The 11,815-nt window shown below is 33.8% G+C and overlaps 1 protein-coding gene across 1 annotated transcript; it reads right to left on the reverse strand.

Annotated features, from left to right (window-relative positions):
- Positions 1-11,392, reverse strand: LOC128206460 (receptor-type tyrosine-protein phosphatase kappa-like). The gene is made up of 18 exons (XM_052908890.1): positions 11,340-11,392; positions 11,023-11,169; positions 9,860-10,023; positions 9,613-9,700; positions 9,255-9,319; positions 8,542-8,578; positions 8,254-8,357; positions 7,976-8,101; positions 6,257-6,405; positions 4,465-4,600; positions 4,211-4,339; positions 3,992-4,094; positions 3,647-3,723; positions 3,316-3,450; positions 2,913-3,041; positions 2,507-2,664; positions 2,124-2,259; positions 1-1,609 (listed from the first exon to the last, which is right to left on the reverse strand). The coding sequence occupies exons 2-18, from the start codon at positions 11,102-11,104 to the stop codon at positions 1,511-1,513; spliced, it is 1,917 nt and encodes a 638-aa protein (XP_052764850.1). The 5' UTR covers positions 11,105-11,169; positions 11,340-11,392; the 3' UTR covers positions 1-1,510.
- Between the last annotated feature and the right edge of the window lie 423 nt (positions 11,393-11,815).

Consider the following 11,815-nt stretch of genomic DNA (forward strand, 5'->3'; position numbering starts at 1 on the left):
TGGAAATTTTGATTCCGGAAAAGTCAATAGATTGTTTTCCATTTAAATTCAACAACAATCAATATGGCAATGAATACAATACGAACCCAACCGGAATTTTTCAATTGATTGATTCCCGTCATATTCGTCAATTAATGAAAATATGAAAAAAAAACTAAGAACTAAATAGAATACATTGAATGTATTAATTGAATGATATTCTATATTTAGATCAGGATTAAGATAAACCCCTAGTGAATATTATATAGAGCATGCTCAATCGATGGCTGTCTTGACACTTGAGAGACTGTCTATTTAAAGGTTATTTAAAAATACAAATTATTTAAAGTTCATGGTTTAGACTAATGACAGTATTTAGAAAATTAAGGAATTCAGGTACATAATTTCTTACAAATCTACAATACATAATTATAGTTATATAAGCTGTTTAGCAACAGTACTGCACATAATTCATAAACGCCACTATTGCGTGCACATCTGCTCCTACAATACATTTCCTGATTTAACAATAAAACACAAACAGAAATTCAATTGAAATGCTATATTACATATAAAAGCTTAAAACACTTTAACATACGTAAAAACCTTGTTAAATACAACAACAAATAATATTTTTTATTCCTTATGTCTATTTTTTTACAAATTACAAATGTAATGTGTATTCCAAGTATGTACAAAGCCCATTAAAACACAATATAACATATTTGTATATACATTAACTACATGATAATAATAATAATAATTTGAATAATTCCACTCACGTGGATTTGATGTAGTATGTATTTTGTAATATATAGGCAAGCTTACCGTACAATAAGTAGCGTGCATATATTGCAACATCTTTGTTACTTATCAATTACACATGTTGATACTGTACGCTCGCATATAAAGCCTTGACTGTTTCATAACGTTCTGCGCCCCAATGTCATGAAACATCTTAAGACCCTTAAAACCGGATCAAGCCCAGAACACTACCTTTGTTTGGTCTATATTGAGTAATATTCTCTTTTTAAAGAGAAATGATGTTTGATAAGGACATACTATTTAAGAGCAATCAGATAAAGTACTTGTTAATAAGATAAACTACTTTTTGTTCTATTAAATCATATTTAAGTAAAGAATTTTGGTAAACGAAATAAGATAGTGAGATACACTAAAGTTTTTTTGTGAAATTGGGGCGAAATTTATAGAGAATAATTCAAAATTATAACAAGAAAAAACCCTACAATATGGTAAAAATAATAAAAGCATTAATATATGCAACCAAATACAATGAGAATTACAATACAATGTTTATATTGACAGGTGAAATACTAGTGTTCTGTTATTATGTCATGAAGGTGATGCAGAATTGCAATAAAGTTACGTTGATATAATATTAATTTTGCCATCATGTCCGCATGTAATCAAAAATATAACTTATTGTGTCATCATATGAATATCAAACGTATATATTTTCAAGTCAAGATCAACCTTATGTGTGCCATTGTTCCGAATTGTTCAGCCGTGTTCATTTTCTCTGGATATCCCTACATATGCTGTAATACACAGCTTTATCTGTTTCGTTCGCGGAATGGAGAACACACTCGTAGCAGAAGTAAAACTGTTCCTTAAATATCAATTTTATACAAAAATGCAGTGATTAAACTGCTGAACAACTGATAAAATATTCGACTTTATCTAGCCTTCGTCAGATGAAAACAATTCAGTACATTTGACCTAATAACGTCATAAAGTTACATAATGTCATGACATTGCAACAACGAATTTAAATTTATAATCAAATTTAATGGTTACTTTGGCATTAATACTGCCAAAGATTTCGAATCTGAAAACTATAAGTGCATATATTAAGTTATATACCGCACATATATAGGACTAAAGACGTAAATTATATGACTTATGGACATTCATATGAAACCAGTAAAGTTTAAGTGTGACTCTTATTCGTGTATGTTGAACCTTGATCATTCTGCCTCTTAATAGACTCATTGTTAATTATCTTCTTATTTTATTTGTCACTGTGGTTTTCATTGTCTTATTGTGATACAAACCCATTACAAAGCAGATTATTCTACCATTCAATATGAATCATCTGTTTGGAGAAGCGGTTTTATATTTACCTTATTTGGAATAGCAAGCGGTCGTCTAGCTCTGATTTTCTTCACCGCATTGACCACACTGACCACATCATCTCTATCCAATTGTTCAAGTAATATCGAGACAACATAAAAAAGGCAGCTCTTTCCAGCACCGTTTCTATCAAAAATGTTATATATCGTCTTAGAAATTAGAAACAAAAATGCTTTATTTTATCGCTTCGAATATTTGTCTTTCAATATGTTTTGGATGTTTAATTTACAGTGTTCTTCACACTGTCAGTATAGCTTTAATATTTCAGAGATAGTCGGTTGAACGTGACAGATAATGAACAAAACAATGTTTGAAAAATACACTAAGACGAAATTTGGAGCTGAACTGGAACTAAAACAATTAATGTACGTACAAACAATGCAACAGTATCGGTCCACCCAGGTTAGAGGATTTGGATACGGCTTCAACCTCTTTGATGAAGGCAAGAAAGCATTCTGTCGACTTAGGAACGTTGTTCTTTGTATCCCAGTCCAAATATTGAAAGTGTGGAATTGTCACATCTTTCTTGGGCTTTATTCCAAAAAAACATACTATATTTGCAGGCAATTATTTCGCTGAAATTTTGCCAATGTATTAAGGGCAGCTTATGTTGTTAGTTTTGTGATGGTGTTTTTATTATTGTTGTTTTTGTTTCTGACATTCATTCTTTCAAAATACTCGGGGGGTTGTATTCGAATAAACGTATATATAACGTAACAAAGAAAATAGAGAATGATAACTCGCTAATGTGTGCACAATCAATATGTCTGAACTCGTACCGTTCCTTCTTGCTTGAAACGCAGCATTCTTTTAACGAAGTGTCTTGCACTTTGAGCTGTGTATGTTTGTACGGAAATTATTCCCGCCTTCATTTTTTGATTGTCACCAGGAAAGTATAAGCCTATTCCCTGTATAAAACAATTAATAATTGAGGTAGCAGGAACAAACATGTACAGACCTAAATGAGATAAAAAAGAAGGTGTTACAGGTGTTAATATGATTTATATATAACTGTTTTTGTAAAAAGCATAAATTCATGCCTTAAATGATTTCTAGGCCTAATACAATACCTAAAGATGTTCTGCCTTAATACCTACGCCATGTGTTGTAAGAAATGAATAATAAAAATAAAACAAAAACACTACCGCCATCTTTTAGCTATCTTGCCATTTAACTGTTTACCTTATGCATTTCCAGGTTTGCCTCCATACTAACGATACAGGAACAGTTTTCTTGAAGAGTAAGTGCAATGAAATCGTAAACTGTGTCAGGCAGAGGTGTTTTTGCAACCAAGAAGCGGTTTTTTGTTTTAAAACTCTGAAAAAAAAATTCGTCACAACAACAAAGTAATGCTTTTTTTCCCGTTCTGTTTTTGTTAGGCTTTTGTATTATTAGACAATGTGTTTCCTTTATTTCTTGCCATAAGTATATATATTGTATTAGCATTTGAATGGACGGGACACCTGTCATACATTTAAAGCAAATTATAATGTAATGCAAACAATACACTTACGTCGATGTATATCGAATTGATGTAATCGGATTCGTCTGTTTTCATCAACAAATTTAGATGCGGTCTGTTGGAGTCACCTTACAATACACATTACAAAACATATAGGTCATGTTTACATAATGAAATATGCAACGGACTAAGCAAGGTAAATGGCAAACAATGGAGAGCATGTAAGTATTGTATTATTACAGATTCAAAACATTTATCTACATTTATAAAAACGAAAAACAAGTTTTACTTTTTATATATGAGTTTTATTCTGCTTAATAATTTATATTGTTGTTTACATTATGCTTCCAATGTAGACAATATGTTACACTGTTGTAGGCGATATAATGTTTGTACCTGGCATATCCGTGTGTTTCCTGTACTTTTTTGCCAGGAGCCGATTCTTTTTCGTAGCTAACAATTCCTTATCCGACTTTTTCTCATGATCCGATTGCAATCTCTAAAGTATAATTGAAATGCAACAGTGCGTTTAAAAGTTTTGTTTTACACACTCGGTGCATATTTCAAATATCGATTTGTTACATTATGAAAAATTAATTTGAAAAACAATCCTACCTCAAACTGCTCCTGTATCTCCTGTTTACTTGATTTGTCCATATATTGAATGAAGTGCTCTCTTCTTATAAACACACAATCAGGAGTCAATGTATGGACCAAAGCTTGGTGAATATACTTGTATTGACTCTAAAATAGAAATGATATATATGTGTCGTGTGGCACTTTGAAGGACAACGAATGAATAAAGAACTGTACTTCCTACAAGTTGTGCTAAACAACTACGTGTAATTCACAAATAATAATGATCCCACCAAAGTCTGAATCATGTTGGGTCTGTTTTGTCTCATGTTAATAACGCATCCCGGGATATCTATAGCTCCTTCTGCCTCACCCTCTTTTGTAAGAATGTCTAGTGCTATGAAGGTTCCTGTTCTCCCTACACCAGAACTGAAAGTACACAAACTCAATTGTCTATGACAGCAACATTGTTTTTATCAAAAGTTAACAGGCCATTTTGAAAACGGAATTAAGTGAAACTCACGGAACTGTCCCATTCAAGTTGAGACTTCTTTTTCATACATTGGGTTTATGTTGGGTTTGAAATAGATCGCTTTCACTTTTTTTTCTGTTTTGACCAGTGTATTGGTTTATATTTACACATCAAAAAGGCAATGTTGACTAATTATGCTACACTTTTAGAATTGTTTTTTATATTTTTCATAACACCCTTTATAAACATATATTTCCAGTGCAGTGGATTCGGGTCTCGACTGATGAATACGACGGACTAGGATCGATTGCTGACTAAGACGGATTTGGATCGACGCTGACTAAGACGAATTCGGATCGACTTTTGACTAAGACGGACTCGAATAGATTGCTGACTTACACAGACTCGGATCGACTGCTGACTAAGACGGACTCGAATCACCTGCTGACTAAGACGGACTCGGATCACCTGCTGACTAAGACGGACTCGAATCGACTGCTGACTAAGACGGACTCGAATCGACTGCTGACTAAGACGGACTCGAATCGACTGCTGACTAAGACGGACTCGGATCACCTGCTGACTAAGACGGACTCGAATCGATTGCTGACTAAGACGGACTCGGATCACCTCTTGACTAAGACGGACTCGAATAGATTGCTGACTAAGACGGACTCGGATCACCTGCTGACTAAGACGGACTCGAATCGTTTGCTGACTAAGACGGACTCGGATTACCTGCTGACTAAGACGGACTCGAATAGATTGCTGACTTACACAGACTCGGATCGACTGCTGACTAAGACGGACTCGGATCGACTGCTGACTAAGACGGACTCGGGTCGACTGCTGACTAAGACGGACTCGGATCACCTGCTGACTAAGACGGACTCGGATCGACTGCTGACTAAGACGGACTCGGATCACCTGCTGACTAAGACGGACTCGGATCACCTGTTGACTAAGACGGACTCGAATAGATTGCTGACTTACACAGACTCGGATCGACTGCTGACTAAGACGGACTCGGATCACCTGCTGACTAAGTCGGACTCAAATCGACCGCTGACTAAGACGAACTCGGATCACCTGTTGACTAAGACGAACTCGAATAGATTTCTGACTTACACAGACTCGGATCGACTGCTGACTAAGACGGACTTAAATCAACTGCTGACTAAGACGGACTCGAATCGCTTGCTGACTAAGACGGACTCGGATCGACTGCTGACTAACACAGACTCGAATCGATTGCTGACTAGGACGGACACGGATCGATTGCTGACTAAGAAGGACTCGAATCGATTGCTGACTAAGACCGAATCGGATCGACTGTTGACTTACACAGACTCGACAGATCAACTGCTGAGTAAGACAGACTCCGATCGATTGCTGACTAAGACGGACTCCGATCGACTGCTGACTAAGACGGATTTGGATTTATTACCGATGCCGGTGCGACGATATTGTTTATTTATTATATCTTTACTTTAATGGTCTTTCTGTTTTCAATTCATATTGTTTTAGACTGTTCATTTGTGTTCTGTATTCGCTACAGACCAAGAAATAGAATGTAATTATCAGTATTTCTGAACCAAAGTTTGATATCAAACCTGCAATGCACAACTATTGGTCCATCGAAGGTACTCGCCAAGGCATTCACCCTGTGTCTAAACTCTATAAATGCTGTAACATCATCAGGGATGTCCTTGTCTGGCCAGCTCGTAAACTGTAGATGATGAAGACTTCTTTTTTCCGAATTCTGGAATCATTTTAAGAGGAGAAAAATACGTTAAAAATTGTATATTATTATGTTTTAAATGTTATGATTATATATATATCTACCATGCATACTTGTTTTGATAACTTTTACTTATTAATAATATAATAAACGTGTATACATCTGTTAATTATTTTGGCACTGTCATCATACATATAACGACTCAAATTGAAACTTTTGAATCATTAGGCTTAAAAATAAACCACTCGGTTTAATTTTAAACAACGACATATACAGCAATATTAATTCCATGGTTATAAATCAGACATTCGCGGATAGTTCCTTTGAGCGCTAAGAAGCATCAACAGGCATAAACGTTACCTATTATGATTGTTGTCTACATAGTTAAATGCTTGGTTGGATCATTGCACGCGACGTTATTTTAAGGACATTTTACTTTAATCGAATATTTTATTTCAACAAAAAATATATTTTAAACATACATCTTTTAAATCAGAAAAGAAAATGTAATCAAATAATAAGAAAGTGTTTACTTTTTTCGTACTCCATTGTCTGTAATTGTTATTTCTTAACGTTTTCACATTTACTTCTCAACAATCACATATATTATGACCCATTTGCTTTTGTAAAAACGTTAAGAAATATTACTAACGGACGAAGGAGTACAAAATATATATATATATATATATATATATATATATATATACAGTTGAACACCTTCAATCCGAAATCGGAGGGACCAAACAAAACAATTTCGGATTGAGAAGTTTCAGAAAATGACAGCGTTCGCGAATTATTGACTTGAAATATTAAGTCGTAAATAGTGTAATGTTGGTTACACTTTACAAAATATAGTACATTCGGGTTGAGGGATCTTTCGTGTGTTTGTTGAATTATTGACTTGAAATATTAAGTCGTAAATAGTGTAATGTGGGTTACACTTTACAAAATATGGTACATTCGAGTTGAGGGATCTTTCGTATGTTTGTTGAAATATTGTAATGTGGGTTACACTTTACAAAATATGGTACATTCGGGTTGAGGAATCTTTCGTATGTTTGTTGAATTATTGTTTAATGAATTACGAATAATTCGTTATTATACTTCTTCATTAAAACATAAATACAAATTAAAAACGAAACGACAGCAAATGAATGCATTCCGAACATAGCACAGTTTAAAAGCATTTTTCCGGATTGTTCGATAGCGCAGGTTGGTGTGAAAAACTATAAGATGATCGAGTTCGAAATGAGGCTTGATAAATAGGTGTGAAATACCAAAATGGGACCGCAATCTTTACTTCCAAATAGCAAATTTATTTGGAATAGCGATTTCGGATTATAGATTAAGAATATAGTTAAACAAAGATGGAATAACATCGAAACCGAAAACTATTTTTTAGATAGCGATAATTTCGAATAAACGATGTTCGGAATAGAGGTGTCCAACTGTATATCAGGTTCATAACTCTTGTATTTTATGATCTACCTATTAGTCGTCCAAATGCTTCTTTTTACTGTCAAACCGCAGCACTCAAACATTTAATCATTAAATCGAACTGTCAATAGACCGATTAGAAATTTTATTGTACCTTAAAAAGAGTAAAGTGTCTCCAAATGAAATCTTTGTACAGTTGTTCATCCTTGCATACAACCTTTATATCGCCGTACATATTTCTTTGATAATGATCCGGCCAATATTGCTCGCATTTGGTTTTCTGCAAAGAAATATTCATCAATTTGTCAATATGTATTTCAAAACCATTTGTTGTCATTTAATTACGCAACCATAATGTAATAAGAAGGTCATTTAGATTGAAATGCCCTAAACATCATGTCAGATTACATACGTCGTTAAAAATTACCTTACCTTTCCCTCTACCAAGTTAGTCACCATGACAATCTTCTCCACTTTCTGTTGCCAGACCATTCGCCAGAATTGGCCGAAATCGCCAAGCTGCTTAGCCATTGGACCTAAGTATGGCATAAGTTATTATGACAATACGTGTTTATATACATAGCAAATATATATACACGTAATCAATAAGGTTTTAATAGGACCTTGGTTACTAGTCCGCACAGTTTGTCGTTAACTAAGGTAGTTTTAATATTGTATTGTCAGACAACAAATCAAGGTGAAAGAAGTATTAGACATTACCCAATGTAGCAATATATGCATTTCGCCTTTTGAATCCCTGAAAAAATAAAAATCATGTTTTTATAATGACAGTTATTAAGTGAGAAAGTTTATATTCACTCCATACCAAGTATGCAATAAAATGTGTACCAAATCAGTGGCTTAAACAATAGACGGCTAAGTAAAATCAGCCATCCTTCAGCATGTACACTTAAAAGATGGTTTGTAATGTTTAAGTAAAACATAATTTCCTCCTTCTGTACAAACTGTTACATTACACTTGCTACAAAGACGGAAATATTTATGTCCTCATTGTTTCTGTTTAAACAATAATAGCCTTTATTCATAAAGCACAATGGATGGAGTGTCAAGCCCGGCATTCAATTATGTTTTGATGAGTCAGTTTGGAGAGACATACGGTTAAGGCCTATCAGACAATTAACGAGAGACACACACAGCGTATCAACAAAACAATAACATGTTTCATATGTTTACATTAACAATTTTTAATCTTGAATGTTAGGGAACCACCTTGGAATTATCAGCGAACCAGGAGTTCACTTGTGATTTAATTCAAATAAATATGGCAAAATAACGGTATAATTTCTATAAGCTTTTTTTAAACTAACTTAATAAAAACTTAAATGAAACGGACTCCTATATTGCAACAAACATACTTATATAATGGGATGAAACTATTTACACTACCACTGCCTCTGTTAGAAACAACATACGTCTATAAAGCTTGCATTAATGTAGTCTGTTTCTCCACCTCGAACTAAAACTCGCGTATCATCATCTGAAATCAAAGAGGTTTAAACATTCCTGCCACGCATAAATCTGGTATACATAGTATATGAACCCACAGCATTAAGGATTATTTTGCACATCTTGGAATATTTGCGCTTCTGTTTTCGGCAGCATGCGTTGGTTAAAATGTGAAGTCGGCCAGTTACGTCTTAAACAATTAGCTGAATGATGTCACGCTTATCAAATTAGAACCCAATATTGATATCACCAGTGACGCTTGCTTGATAAACAATAATAATGAAACAAAATTGTACAAAACTGTATTGAGGGAAGTGTTCTTACACGGGTAGATTCCTCTGTACCTATTTTTGTGCATGTTGAGTTTCGTTTGTGAAACGCCATAGGCTTTTACAAGACCGTATGGAATTTTCTGCAAGTTCAAAATAAAATATAAAAAAAATCGGGTTAAAGGCCATTACATTTATTATTTTTGAACATTTTATATAGTAATATTAAGTATCTCAATTCGACATATCTGCACGTAACTTTCATCTTTAAGAAAGTCAGAATTAAATCAGACACACAGTACCTGAAATTCTTCTTCTAGGTCATTCAAATATAGACTATGAACATATTTCGGTAGATCGGTTACTTGCAATTTGATTTTGCTAATTTCTACAGCGTTGTCATAATAAAAACCTCCATTTTCTTCAAATATTACTGCGGCTTCCCTTGCAGAAGCATCATCTTCGTCTGAAATATCGTCACATTCAGATAACATGACTTTTCCAAAAGCACACATTTGTTAGAAATATTGTAAAATTTATGAGAACATATACGTTTGCATTATCTTTGGATTGCGTTAACATTGCCTAGTATATCGTCATATTCAGATAACATGACCTGCCGTAAAGCACACATACGATTGCAAAATTGTTAGATTGAGTGAAAAATGCACAAATGTGTTTTATTTATCGTTGGATTGTGGAAACATGAACTTCTTAAAACTTAAGTTCGTCTGCAAAATCGTTAGAATGAGATTTTTCAAACACAATATTGTTAGATTGAGTTAGCATGACCTTTTGGAAAAACACTAATTCTCCTGCAAAATCGTTCTATTGATCTAACATGAGCTTCATGAAAATTGTCTGCCTGCAATATCGTTAGTTATCTTGTTTTAACACTACATGAATATTCGCCTGGCAAATTCAAAGAGGATTGCTCATTTATGACCATTTCTTTCAGAAAATGCATCTGAAAAACGCTGATTTTATAATTATTATACCTCTTAATACTGAAAGTGCAGAAAAATATAAAGTAAAGTATAATGACATATTCTGGTTTTAGTGTGGAGCTAACCTACGCTGTAGAGTCAAGAAATATTAAGAAAAGCGACTCCTTAACAACTCGACCACAATGAATGATTCAACATTGATGAGTATTTAACCTTTATCGAGCACATAGGTAACATCGCGTGATACTGTGATAAAGCAAGTACGCAAAAAACCTTGGTGAATGTTGTTTCTAACGTTTTCCAAAATAATTGTCTTCAGAGTCAATGCATGTTATATTGAACAAATATTTAACTTTGTTTTGAATATCATAGTTTTAACTCTCCTAACGATTTGCCTCACTCTTTGTGTAATATCTTTTCCGTAATAAGTGAATTTTACATACAATGAACTGGACCATATAAAACGAGAATAGTACACACATAATTTAACCTAATAATAATATAAATAACAACCTTACCAATTTCAAGATTGTCTTCTGTCAAGTTAGGCGTCCTTTCATTACCGGACCTGTTTGTTGGTGGACTCTGGTAATTGGGCATTCCTATGACGGTGACAGAGTGAAAATTGTCGGTATCTCCCTTAGGGTTTTCTGCTCGGGTGGTTCCTGAGGAAATGAATGTTTCAATAATTTTACTCTTAAATGTGTTATTAGCATGTATTTCTTTATATTGGATCAACACTGAAGTGACAATAATCTTTAATTACAGATTGGTCCGTGGTCGATTTAATATTTGTTAAAAACAGAGAAGGAAGATAATATATATACTAAGTTACTCTCTTGGACTTTGTTGTGCGGGTGTGTAGTTTGTATTGTGGGGAAAACCGGAGCGCCCAGAGAGAAACAGTGTGTCGGACTTGATGACCACCAACTAAACAATGTATTTTATATTTATACAGGTGAATTATCATTGTCAAGGCATACAAATCTCTTATTAGAACATTATTGGAACATAAACGTACAGTATAAAATAATAATTACTACTCTACATTCAAACACCATTAATTATTAGCTCACACTAAAAATCATTACTAACTAATAGTTCATACGTACTTCCATTGTTCACCTTGGGGTACATCTCCAACAAGTTCTCAGGTTCTTTTTCATGTGCTTTGCTTTTAATTTTCAAATTGAATGTTCTGAAATAGCATCGTCATTTTGTTTTAGTTAATGTTTACAATTGATAGAATAAGTTGTAAAGAATGATTAACTGATGCGTAAAATTAATTTCCCTTAAGACGCACATATATAT

This window comes from Mya arenaria, chromosome 10 (genome assembly GCF_026914265.1).
Source record: "Mya arenaria isolate MELC-2E11 chromosome 10, ASM2691426v1".
Lineage (NCBI taxonomy): Eukaryota > Metazoa > Mollusca > Bivalvia > Myida > Myidae > Mya > Mya arenaria.